Below are 12,087 nucleotides of genomic sequence, written 5' to 3'. Positions count from 1 at the left end.
AGTGTCCCACTGCAGCCCAGACTGTGTCCCACCCTGGGCCCTTCCTGTCTGTACATTGAACCAGTGTCCCACTGCAGCCCAGACTGAGCTCCACCCTGGGCCCTTCCTGTCTGTACATTGACCCAGTGTCTCACTGTATCCCAGACTGAGCCCCACCCTGGGCCCTTCCTGTCTGTACATTGACCCAGTGTCCCTCTACAGCCCAGACTGAGCCCCACCCTGGGCCCTTCCTGTCTGTACATTGACCCAGTGTCCCACTGCAGCCCAGTCTGAGCCCCACCCTGGGCCCTTCCTGTCTGTACATTGACCCAGTGTCCCACTGCAGCCCAGACTGAGCCCCACCCTGGGCCCTTCCTGTCTGTACATTGACCCAGTGTCCCACTGCAGCCCAGACTGAGCCCCACCCTGGGCCCTTCCTGTCTGTACATTGACCCAGTGTCCCACTGCAGCCCAGACTGAGCCCCACCCTGGGCCCTTCCTGTCTGTACATTGACCCAGTGTCCCACTGCAGCCCAGACTGAGCCCCACCCTGTGCCCTTCCTGTCTGTACATTGACCCAATGTCCCACTGCAGCCCAGACTGAGCCCCACCCTGGGCCCTTCCTGTCTGTACATTGACCCAGTGTCCCACTGCAGCCCAGACTGAGCCCCACCCTGGGCCCTTCCTGTCTGTACATTGACCCAGTGCCCCACTGCAGCCCAGACTGAGCCCCACCCTGGGCCCTTCCTGTCTGCACACTGACCCAGTGTCCCACTGCAGCCCAGACTGAGCCCCACCCTGGGCCCTTCCTGTCTGTACATTGACCCAGTGTCCCACAGCAGCCCAGACTGAGCCCCACCCTGGGCCCTTCCTGTCTGTACATTGACCCAGTGTCTCACTGCAGCCCAGACTGAGCCACACCCTGGGCCCTTCCATTCTGTACATTGACCCAGTGTCCCACTGCAGCCCAGACTGAGCCCCACCCTGGGCCATTCCTGTCTGCACATTGACCCAGTATCCCACTGCAGCCCAGACTGAGCCCCACCCTGGGCCCTTCCTGTCTGTACATTGACCCAGTGTCCCACTGCAGCCCAGACTGAGCCCCACCCTGGGCCCTTCCTGTCTGTACATTGACCCCGTGCCCCACTGCAGCCCAGACTGAGACCCACCCTGGGCCCTTCCTGTCTGTACTTTGACCCAGTGTCCCACTGCAGCCCAGACTGAGCCCCACCCTGGGCCCTTCCTGTCTGTTCATTGACCCAGTGTCCCACTGCAGCCCAGACTGAGCCCCACCCAGGGACCTTCCTGTCTGTACATTGACCCAGTGTCTCACTGCAGCCCAGACTGAGCCACACCCTGGGCCCTTCCATTCTGTACATTGACCCAGTGTCCCACTGCAGCCCAGACTGAGCCCCACCCTGGGCCCTTCCTGTCTGTACATTGACCCAGTATCCCACTGCAGCCCAGACTGAGCCCCACCCTGGGCCCTTCCTGTCTGTACATTGACCCAGTATCCCACTGCAGCCCAGACTGAGCCCCACCCTGGGCCCTTCCTGTCTGTACATTGACCCAGTGTCCCACTGCAGCCCAGACTGAGCCCCACCCTGGGCCCTTCCTGTCTGTACATTGACCCCGTGCCCCACTGCAGCCCAGACTGAGACCCACCCTGGGCCCTTCCTGTCTGTACTTTGACCCAGTGTCCCACTGCAGCCCAGACTGAGCCCCACCCTGGGCCCTTCCTGTCTGTACATTGACCCAGTGTCCCACTGCAGCCCAGACTGAGCCCCACCCTGGGCCCTTCCTGTCTGTACATTGACCCAGTGCCCCACTGGGGACCATCCAGCCCCGGATATCCGGCAGAATCAGCGCTGGGGGACCGGGTGACTGAGTCTCGTGACCCTGTCGCTGGGCCTCTGACGTCACAATAGGGGACGACGCTCGCTCAGCTCGAGCTGGAAACCGTTAAAGGGCCGTTCGGATTTGAACCTGGAGCGCGGCCGGTTAAAGGGGAGGGACAGAGAATCGGCCAAAAATGGACATATAATGAGACCAGGAATGGTTATAAATTGAAATGTTCATATAATGAGACCAGGAATGGTTATAAATTGAAATGTTCATATAATGAGACCAGGAATGGTTATTAATTGAAATGTTCAAATAATGAGACCAGGAATGGTCATAAATTGAAATGTTCATATAATGAGACCAGGAATGGTTATAAATTGAAATGTTCATATAATGAGACCAGGAATGGTTATAAATTGAAATGTTCATATAATGAGACCAGGAATGGTTATAAATTGAAATGTTCATATAATGAGACCAGGAATGGTTATAAATTGAAATGTTCACACTCCCACTCTCAGTCCGGGTCTGGATTCCCGCAGTGACTCCAGGTGTCTCTTTCCGTTTGGACTGAACTGATTCCCCCACAGCCTGAAACAGATTAAAGTTTAAACAGAAAATAAACAGATTGAACAACAGTTTAAATAACAGGGAGACTGGGGTTAATATTTCAATAATAATTACAGTCAAATATTACCCTAAAAGGGACTGAGTCCTCTTGATATTTTATTTATTGCATTAAACATCAACACAAACACTCACCGGATCCACTCCAGACTCCTGCAGGTCAGTATGAGGGAGCAGAGAGCGGGGACAGATCGGTCTGTGAAGGAGTTTGATCCCAAGGTCAGACCCGTCAGTGACCGGTTTGAACTGAGAGTGGAGACGAGATCTTCGGTACAAGAATCTGTGAGACCGACATCATCCAGACTGGGGATCAGAGAGAGAGATGTAACAGGGATCAGGGTAATTCCAAAGTGTTTATTAATAACAGTATCACTGATACAAATAATAAAGTACAGTGTTTATTAATAACAGCATTACTAATACTGATAATAATGCACATTTTTTGTTAATAATATTATTACTGATAGGAACATAGGAACAGGAGTTGGCCATTCAGCCCCTCGTGCATGCTCAGCCATTTGATAAGATCATGACTGATCTGTGATATAACTCCATGTCCCTGCCTTTGGCCCATATCCCTGAATACCTTTGGTTGCCAAAAAGCTATCGATCTCACATTTAAATTTGGCAATTGAGTTGGTATCAATTGCCGTTTACGGAAGAGAGTTCCAAACTTCTACAACCCTTTGTGTGTAGAAATGTTTTCTAATCTCGCTCCTGAAAGGTCTGGCTCTAATTTTTAGACTGTGCCCCCTGCTCCTAAAATCCCCAACCAGCGGAAATATTTTCTCTCTATCCACCCTATCTGTTCCCCTTCATATCTTATTAACTTCGATCAGATCAACCCTTAACCTTCGAAACTCCAGAGAATACAACCCCAATTTGTGTAATCTCTCCTCGTAACTTAACCCTTGAAGTCCGGGTATCATTCTAGTAAACCTACGCTGCACTCCCTCCAAGGCCAATATGTCCTTCCGAAGGTGCGGTGGCCGGAACTGCTCACAATACTCCAGGTGCAGTCTAACCACGGTTTTGTATAGCTGCAGCATAACTTCTGCCCCCTTGTCGTCTAGTCCTCTCGATACAAAGGCCAACATTCCATTTGCCTTCTTGATTATTTTCTGCACCTGTTCATGACACTTCAATGAACTTTGTCCCTGAACCCTTAAGTCCCTTTGGACAGCCACTGTTCTTAACTTTGTACCATTTAGAAAGTATCCTGTTCTATCCTTTTTTGATCCAAAGTGGATGAACTCAAATTTGCCTACATTGAATTCCATTTGCCACAGTTTTGCCCATTCACCTAATCTATCAATATCGCTTTGCAATTTTATGTTTTCATCTCCACTGCTTACAATGCAACCAATCATTGTGTCATCGGCAAACTTCTATTTGAGACTTTCTATGCCTTCATCTAAGTTGTTAATAAATATTGTGAATAATTGAGGCCCCAAGACAGATCCCTGCGGGACTCCACTCGTCACATCCTGCCAATGTGAGTACCTTCCCATTCTCCCTACTCTCTGTCGCCTTTCGCTCAGCCAACTTCCTAATCAAGTCCGTACTTTTCCCTCGATTCCATGGGCTTCTATCTTCGCTAACAGTCTCTTATTTGGGACCTTGTCAAATGCCTTCTGAAAGTCCATATAAATAACATCCATTGACATGCCCCTCTCCACTTCTTTAGTCACCTCTTCAAAAAATTCAATCAGGTTTGTCAGGCACGACCTACCTTTCACAAATCCATGCTGGCTCTCTCTGATATACTGAAAATTCTCGAGGTGTTCAGTCACCCTATCCTTAATTATAGACTCCAGCATTTTCCCCACAACAGATGTTAGGCTAACTGCTCTATAATTCCCCGGTTTCCCTCTCTCTCCTTTCTTAAAAAGCGGAGTGACATGTGCAATTTTCCAAACTAGAGGGACTGTTCCTGAATCTAGAGAACTTTGAAAGATTATAGTTAGGGCATCTGCAATGTGCTCACCTACTTCCTTTAAAACCCTGGGATGGAAACCTTCTGGTCCTGGGGATTTGTCACTCTTAAGTGCTGTTATTTTCTTCATTGCCGTTGCTTTACCTATGTTAATTTTATCGAATCCCTGTCCCCGATTCAATTTTAGTTTTCTTGGGATTTCCGGCATGCTATCCTCTTTTTCGACTGTAAATACGGACGCAAAGTGATTGTTCAACATGTCCGCCATTTCCCCATTGTCAATGACAATATCCCCACTTTCAGTTTTTAAGGGGCCAATACTGCTCCTGACCACCCTCTTTTTCGTGATGTAACTATAAAAGTTCTTCGTATTGGTTTTGGTATCCCTTGCGAGTTTCTTTTCATACTCTCTTTTTGTCACTCTTACTATCTGTTTTGTGATCCTTTGTTGATCTTTGCATCTTTCCCATTCGCCAGGATCTGTGCCATTTTTTGCCTTTTTGTATGCCCTTTCCTTATGTCTTATACTGTCACTTACCTCTTTGGTTGTCCATGGCTGTTTTTTTTGGCAAGTTGAGTTCTTGCCCCTCAGGGGTATAAACCGATTCTGTATCACGTTAAATGTTTCTTCAAACATTTCCCACTGATCATCAGGCGTTTTACCAGTTAACAGATTTGCCCAGTTTACTGTGGACAGTCTCTGTCTCATTCCATTGAAGTCGGCCTTGCCCAAGTCTTGGATCTTAGCAGCTGATTCACTTTTTTCCCTTTCAAACACTTCATTGAACTCGATCATGTTATGATCACTATTGGATAGATGTTCACGCACTGTTAACTAAATCTGGTTCATTACTCATTAGTAAATCGAGTATAGCTTGCCCCCTTGTTGCCTCCAGGACACACTTCTGTGGAAAACTATCCCGGACACACTCAAGAATGTCAATACCTTTCTGACAGTTGCTCGTCTGCTTTTCCCAATCTATGAGAAGGTTAAAGTCCCCCATTAAGACCACTGTGCCTTTCTTACACGCTTGTCAAATTTCTGCATTTATACAATCTTGCACTTCAGAGCTGCTGCCAGGGCTCCTATATACAACTCCCACTATAGTCTTAGATCCTATCCTATTCAACCCATACGGTGTCTGTTGGCTGCTTACCTCTCGTTATATCCCCCTTGATCATTGAAGTGATTTCATCTCTAATCATTAAGGCTACTCCTCCCCCTCTTCCATTTTCCCTGTCCCTCCTGTAGACCTTATAGCCCGGTATATTTATTTCCAAATCCTGACCATCCTGCATCAAAGTCTCAGTAATAGCTATCATGTCATATCTTCCAATTTGAATTTGAACCTTTCGTTTATTTAATTTATTCCTCATACTCCCTGCATTTGTATATAGAACACTTAGTTGGGCCATACACCCCAGCCTGACCTTTAGCTTTGATGCTGGGTTAATCGCCTTACGCCTTCTAGTTTTTATTTTATCTGTCGTGCCGAAAGTACACTTTCTTTCCGCTGCTCTACGCTTTTCCCTTTCACTTGTCCTTGAACAACTGTTTGTACTATTTGTATTGTAGATTTCCCCTGGGTCTTCCCCTCTCTTTCTGCTCTCAACTTTATTCCCTTCTGACTCCCCGCTCAGGTTCCCATCCCCCTGCCACTATCGTTTAAACCTTCCCCAACAGCACCAGCAAACATCCCCGCGAGGACATTGGTCCCGGCCCTGCTCGGGTGTAACCCGTCACGCTTGTACAGGTCCCAGGAATCTAAATCCCTCCCTCCTACACCATCCCTGCAGCCACGCATTCATCCTGTCCATTCTCCTGTTCCTATACTCACCAACACGTGGCACTGGTAGTAATCCTGAGATCACCACCTCTGAAGTCCTGCTTTTCAATTTATCTCCTAACTCCTTAAATTCACCTTGCAGGACCTCATCCCTTTTTTTACCTATGTCGTTGGTACCAATATGGATCACGACTACTGGCTGTTCACCCTTCCCCTCCAGAATGCCCTGCAGCCGCTCCGTGACATCCTTGACCCAAGCACCAGGGAGTCACGTTTGCGGCCGCAGAAACGCCTATCTGTTCTCTTGTAATATCAGAGATAAATTGTGTCAGATCGGGGATTGGATTCAGTTTGTTTCTCACTCTCTCTCTGTTTGTGTTTAGACTGGCGAGATCCTCTGATACTAATAATAATGTACAGTGTTTATTAATAATACTATAACTGATACTAATAATAATGCACAGTGTTTATTAATAACAATATTACTGATACTAATAATAATGCACAGTGTTTATTCATAACACTATTACTGATACTAATAATAATGTACATTGTTTATTAATAACACTACTACTGGCAGTAATAATAATGCACAGTTTTTATTAATATCACTATCATTGATACCAATGAAAATGTACAGTGTCGGACAACCAGTTATTATAATCACAATCTCAAACAGTCTGGTACTTACTCCAGTTTCTGTATTTGACAGTTTGGGTTCCTTAGAGCCGCAGACAATCGTTTCACTCCTGAATCTCCCAGTTTATTATGACTCAGGTTCAGATCCGTCAGTGACCGGTTTGTCCTGAGAGCGGAGACGAGTTCCTCGGTACAAGAATCTGTGAGACCGACATCAGTCAGGCTGGGGATCAGAGAGAGAGAAATACCAGGAATGAGGGTAAACCCCCAGTGTTTACTGATAACACCATTACTGATGCGAATGATATATATTCTTTATTAATAACACTATTACTGGCAGTAATAGTAATGGAGTGTTTATTAATGATACGATCACTGATACTAAAAATAGTGTCCAGTGTCAGACATCCAGTTATTATGAACACAATTACGCACAGTCTGATGCTTACCGCAGTTCCTGTATTTTACAGTCCGGGTTCCTCAGAGCCGCAGACAGTAGTTTCATTCCTGAATCTCCCAGTTTATTTTTACCCAGGTTCAGAACCGTCAGTGACCGGTTTGTGCTGAGGGTGGAAGAGAGATCCTTTGTACAAGAATCTGTGAGATCGTTAATCCATAACCTGGAGATCAGAGAGAGAGAGAGAGACAGATATGAGCAAAGATAACAGGAATCAGAGTAAATTCCCAATATTTATTTGTATTATTATTACTTATACTGACATGAATGGACAGTGTCAGACATCCAGTTATTATAAACACAATCTCACACAGTCTGATACTTACCCCAGTTCCTGTATTTTACAGTCCGGGTTCCTCAGAGCCGCAGACAGTAGTTTCACTCCTGAATCTCCCAGTTTATTTCTCCCCAGTCTAAACAAAAATAGAGAGAGAGTGAGAAACAAACTGAATCCAATCCCTGATCTGACACAATTTCTCTCTGATATTACAGGAAACACTGAAAAATCTTCAGGAAATTAATAACCTGATTTCCCTGTCACCGACCTTTAAATGTCCCTCAGTCCAGTCTCACTCACTGATGATCAGAATTTCTGCTGCTTCTGAAATCCCAGACTTTATGGGAATTGGGCGATTATGCCCGAATTAAATGATAAAGCGATGATTTCCTGTACTTCATGCAGAATAACTTAAATCTGTACAATAACTCGGAGTGAGTTACATTGTCAATCGGCGCAAACGGCTGCTGCAAAATCCGTTCCACAGAATTTTATGCAACAAGGAGAATTTTTACTGTCCTGTTACAAGTTTTAAATGTCCATGTACTGCGAGTTTATAGGGGAGGGGAGTCTCTCACATTGTTCCCCATCTTCAGCTAGAAGTGCCGAGAGAACGATCCATCTCGGCCTCCTCCTGATATTCCCACCATCACAGAAGCCAGTCTTCAGCCAATTCGATTCACTCCACGTGATATCAAGAAGCGGCTGAGTGCACTGGATACAGCAAAGGATATGTGCCCCGATAAAATCCCGGCTGTAGTGCTGAAGACTTGTGCTCCAGAGCTAGCTGCGCCTCGAGCCAAGCTGTTCCAGTACAGTTGCAACACTGGCATCTACCCGACAATGTGGAAATTGCCCAGGTACGTCCTGTGCACAAAAATCAGGACAAATCCAATCCGGCCAATTATCGCCCAACAGTCTACTCTCAATCATCAGCAATGTGATAGAAGGTATCGTTGACAGTGCTATCAAGCGGCACTTAATCACCAATAATCTGCTCACCGATGCTCAGTTTGCGTTCCGCCAGGACCACTCGGCTCCAGACCTCATTACAGCCTTGGACCAAACATGGACAAAAGAGCTGAATTCCAGAGGTGAGGTGAGAGTGACTGCCCTTGACATCAAGGCAGCATTTGACCGAGTATGGCACCAAGGAGCCCGAGTAAAATTGAAGTCAATGGGAATCAGGGGGAAAACTCTCCAGTGGCTGGAGTCATACCGAGCACAAAGGAAGATGGTAGTGGTTGTTGGAGGCCAATCATCTCAGCCCCAGGGCATTGCTGCAGGAGGTCTTCAGGGCAGTGTTCTCGGCCAACCATCTTCAGCTGCTTCACCAATGACCTTCCCTCCATCTTAAGGTCAGAAATGGGGATGTTCGCTAATGATTGCACAGTGTTCAGTTCCATTCGCAACCCCTCAAATAATGAAGCAGTCCGAGCCCGCATGCAGCAAGACCTGGGCAACATCCAGGCTTGAGCTCATAAGTGGCAAGTAACATTCGCGCCAGACAAATGCCAGGCAATGACCATCTCCAACAAGAGAGAGTCTAACCACCACCCCTTGACATTCAACGGCATTACCATCGAATCCCCCACCATCAACATCCTGGGGGTCACCATTGACCAGAAACTTAACTGGACCAGCCATATAAATACTGTGGCAACAAGAGCAGGTCAGAGGCTGGGTATTCTGCGGCGAGTGACTCAACTCCTGACTCCCGAAAGCCTTTCCACCATCTGCAAGGCACAAGTCAGGAGTGTGATGGAATACTCTCCTCTTGCCTGGATGAGTGCAGCTCCAACAACACTCAAGAAACTCGACACCATCCAGGTCAAAGCAGCCCGCTTGCTTGGCACCCCATCCACCACCCTAAACACTCACTCCCTTCACCACCGGCGCACAGTGTCTGTAGTGTGTACCATCCACAGGATGCACTGCAGCAACTCGCCAAGGCTTCTTCGACAGCACCTCCCAAACCCGCGACCTCTACCACCTAGAAGGACAAGGGGAGCAGGCGCATGGGAACAACACCACCTGCACGTTCCCCTTCAAGTCACACACCATCCAGACTTGGAAATATATCCCCGTTCCTTCATCGTCGCTGGATCAAAACCCTGGAACTCCCTTCCTAACAGCACTTTGGGAGAACCTTCACCACACGGACTCCAGCGGTTCAAGAAGGTGGCTCACCACCACCTTCTCACGGGCAATTAGGGATGGGCAATAAATGCTGGCCTCGCCAGCGACGCCCACATCCCATGAACGAATAAAATAAATTAAACTGGCTCCATATTTATTTCAGGTGTAACGGGCCCGATATTTTTTGGGGAATTTTCTGACGTTCCCTCACCGATCGGGGCCTCACACAGCGGACAGATTTTGGATAATTCCCGGGTTCACTGCCCCTGGTTAACCTAGGAGCCTCCCGCTGTGTGTGAGGCCCCACCGCTGATCGATGTGTGTCTGTACTACTGGGCTAATACCCCGCAAACCGTTAGATTTCAACCTTTCCACCGGCAGATTTTAGTTCCCAAATCCCACTGAAGTGTCGGCCTGCATTAATGAGCGAGGGGCCTGAATCCACGACCTTCTGACTCAAAGGCACGAGTGCTGCCAGCTGGGTGAAGAGATGGTGGATGTATTGGAGAGTGTGAGGGGCTGGGTCATTGAAGAGTTAAGATAACGGACCGACGTCCTGCGGGGAAAGCTCAGCTCGCCCACTGGCGGTTGACTACCCGAAAGCTGTGTTTGGCTCTTTGTTACTGAATGTTTGGTGTTTCAGCTTCCCTCTCCGACACACGTTAACAGTCCGGTGACTGTCACTTGCCCCCACACCTCGGTAAGAGGGTGGGATGCTCCGACACACAGACTGCTGCAGATAGTGTCGGTCTACGTGTAACTAACAGTGAGAAGGAACCTCTTCGATGGACGTATCTCAGGCAGTGAGAAAAACTGCAATAAATATCATTAATTGTCATTAAATCATCAGTCTCATTCAGTGACCTTCTATTCACTGATCCGATAAAGACAGTAAAATCCCAACTTGTTCACAAGGATCCATTTTAGATTCTCCAGCCTTAAGGAGTTACTAACCGACCCTCTTATCATGTGTCATATTTGTGTTGAATCTGCTTCCCTCTGGTTTAACTGAACTGTTTGTTTCCCTTCATTACGAAGCAACAATACAATCCGTGACTGTTCCACAATTGGCCGAACAGTGAGAGACAAATAATCAGTTACCTCAACACCTGGCATTTGTGCAGTGCGGGTCCCAGCCGCTGGAGTCCTTCACACTGAATGGAGCAGTTCCACAGATCGAGGTGTTTTATTGTATCACAGAGTCCAATGACATGAGACAGCACCGCACAGTCAATCGGGGTCAGTCGCAATCCACTTAATGTAAGGGTTTCCACAGATCCCACAGTGACCCGAGCCAGTGTTTTATTCTGAGACTCAAACAGGTAGTGGAATGTGTTCAGGAGGTCCCTTTTACCAGTTTGACTCTCTGTGTTTCCAATCTGTCCTTCAACCTTCTCCTTCACCCAGTCAATCACTCCACAGATTGTTTGATGAAGAAATGGACCCAGAAACTCCTCCAGGGGCCGAGCTGACTGTGAGGAGGAGAGACCAACAACAAAACGGAGAAATATCTCAAATCGCCCATCTTCCTTGCTTTGGGCTTCACTGAGGAGTTTCCCGATGTCCCATGGATTTGGAGTCAGGAATTGTGCGAGTGCGGCTACAAACTCTTGGATGGTGAGATGCGGGAATGTGTAAACCACACTCTGGGCAGAATCATCTCTCTCCAAAAGTTCCATCATGAACCAGACAGGAACTGGGAAGGTTGCAGATTGTACTTGATTAAATCTCCATTTCTAAACACAATCTTCTTCTCGGAGACTCCAGTGAAGGCCATCTCACCGATCTTCAGTAACACATCACGGGGGGATTCAATCTCTCGGCCATGGTTTTTCAGAATGTTGTAAATATAATAGGAATATAGTTGGGTGATGGTCTTGGGAACTCGCTGCTGTTTCCTGTCTCTTTGTGTGAAGAAAGGACCCAGTGCCAGACCGAGGATCCAGCAGTAGGAAGGGTTGTAACACATGGTGTACAGGATCTCGTTCTCCTCCACATGATTGAAAACAGCTGCTGCCACCGACTGATCTTCAAAAAACTTGTTGAAATATTCCTTCCGTTCCTCACCAACAAATCCCAAGATTTCTGCCCAGACAGTGATCTCAGCCTTGTCCAATACATGTAATGCAGTGGGGCGGCTGGTCACTAGCACTGAACATCCTGGGAGCAGCTTGTGCTGTATTAAACTGTACACAATGTCAGACACTTCACACCAGTCTTCAGGATCTGTGCATATGTACTGAGGTTCTGTATTTCTCCGATTGTCAGCAAAATCGATACTGTCCTTGAATTCATCTAAACCGTCGAATATAAACAGTAATCCCTCTGGGTTCTTCCAGAGCTCTCCCAGAATATTCCCAAAGTATGGATACAGATCCAGTATCAGATTCCTCAGGTTTAT

General features: G+C 47.3%; 1 protein-coding gene across 1 annotated transcript; it reads right to left on the bottom strand.

Moving 5' to 3' along the window:
* Positions 1 to 2,209: 2,209 nt before the first annotated feature.
* On the bottom strand, positions 2,210 to 12,086 carry LOC137315463 (NACHT, LRR and PYD domains-containing protein 3-like). Its single transcript, XM_067980153.1, has 6 exons — positions 10,788 to 12,086; positions 7,597 to 7,683; positions 7,263 to 7,433; positions 6,866 to 7,036; positions 2,587 to 2,754; positions 2,210 to 2,415 (listed from the first exon to the last, which is right to left on the bottom strand). Exons 1-6 carry the CDS (start codon positions 11,366 to 11,368, stop codon positions 2,328 to 2,330), a joined length of 1,266 nt encoding a protein of 421 aa, XP_067836254.1. The 5' UTR covers positions 11,369 to 12,086; the 3' UTR covers positions 2,210 to 2,327.
* Between the last annotated feature and the right edge of the window lies 1 nt (position 12,087).

The sequence above is a fragment of the Heptranchias perlo genome, unplaced genomic scaffold, assembly GCF_035084215.1.
Source record: "Heptranchias perlo isolate sHepPer1 unplaced genomic scaffold, sHepPer1.hap1 HAP1_SCAFFOLD_55, whole genome shotgun sequence".
In the NCBI taxonomy this organism is placed as follows: domain Eukaryota; kingdom Metazoa; phylum Chordata; class Chondrichthyes; order Hexanchiformes; family Hexanchidae; genus Heptranchias; species Heptranchias perlo.
The sequence above is the reverse complement of the archived record's forward strand: the minus strand, read 5'-3'. Positions and strand labels throughout refer to the sequence as shown.

Coding starts and splice junctions, on each gene's coding strand:
- LOC137315463 (XM_067980153.1), bottom strand. CDS start 11,368: ATGATGGAACTTTTGGAGAGAGATGATTCTGCCCAGAGTGTGGTTTAC. Junction 7,434..7,596: donor TGTAAAATACAGGAACTGGG/GTAAGTATCAGA, acceptor TCTGATCTCCAG/GTTATGGATTAACGATCTCA. Junction 7,037..7,262: donor TGTAAAATACAGGAACTGCG/GTAAGCATCAGA, acceptor TCTGATCCCCAG/CCTGACTGATGTCGGTCTCA.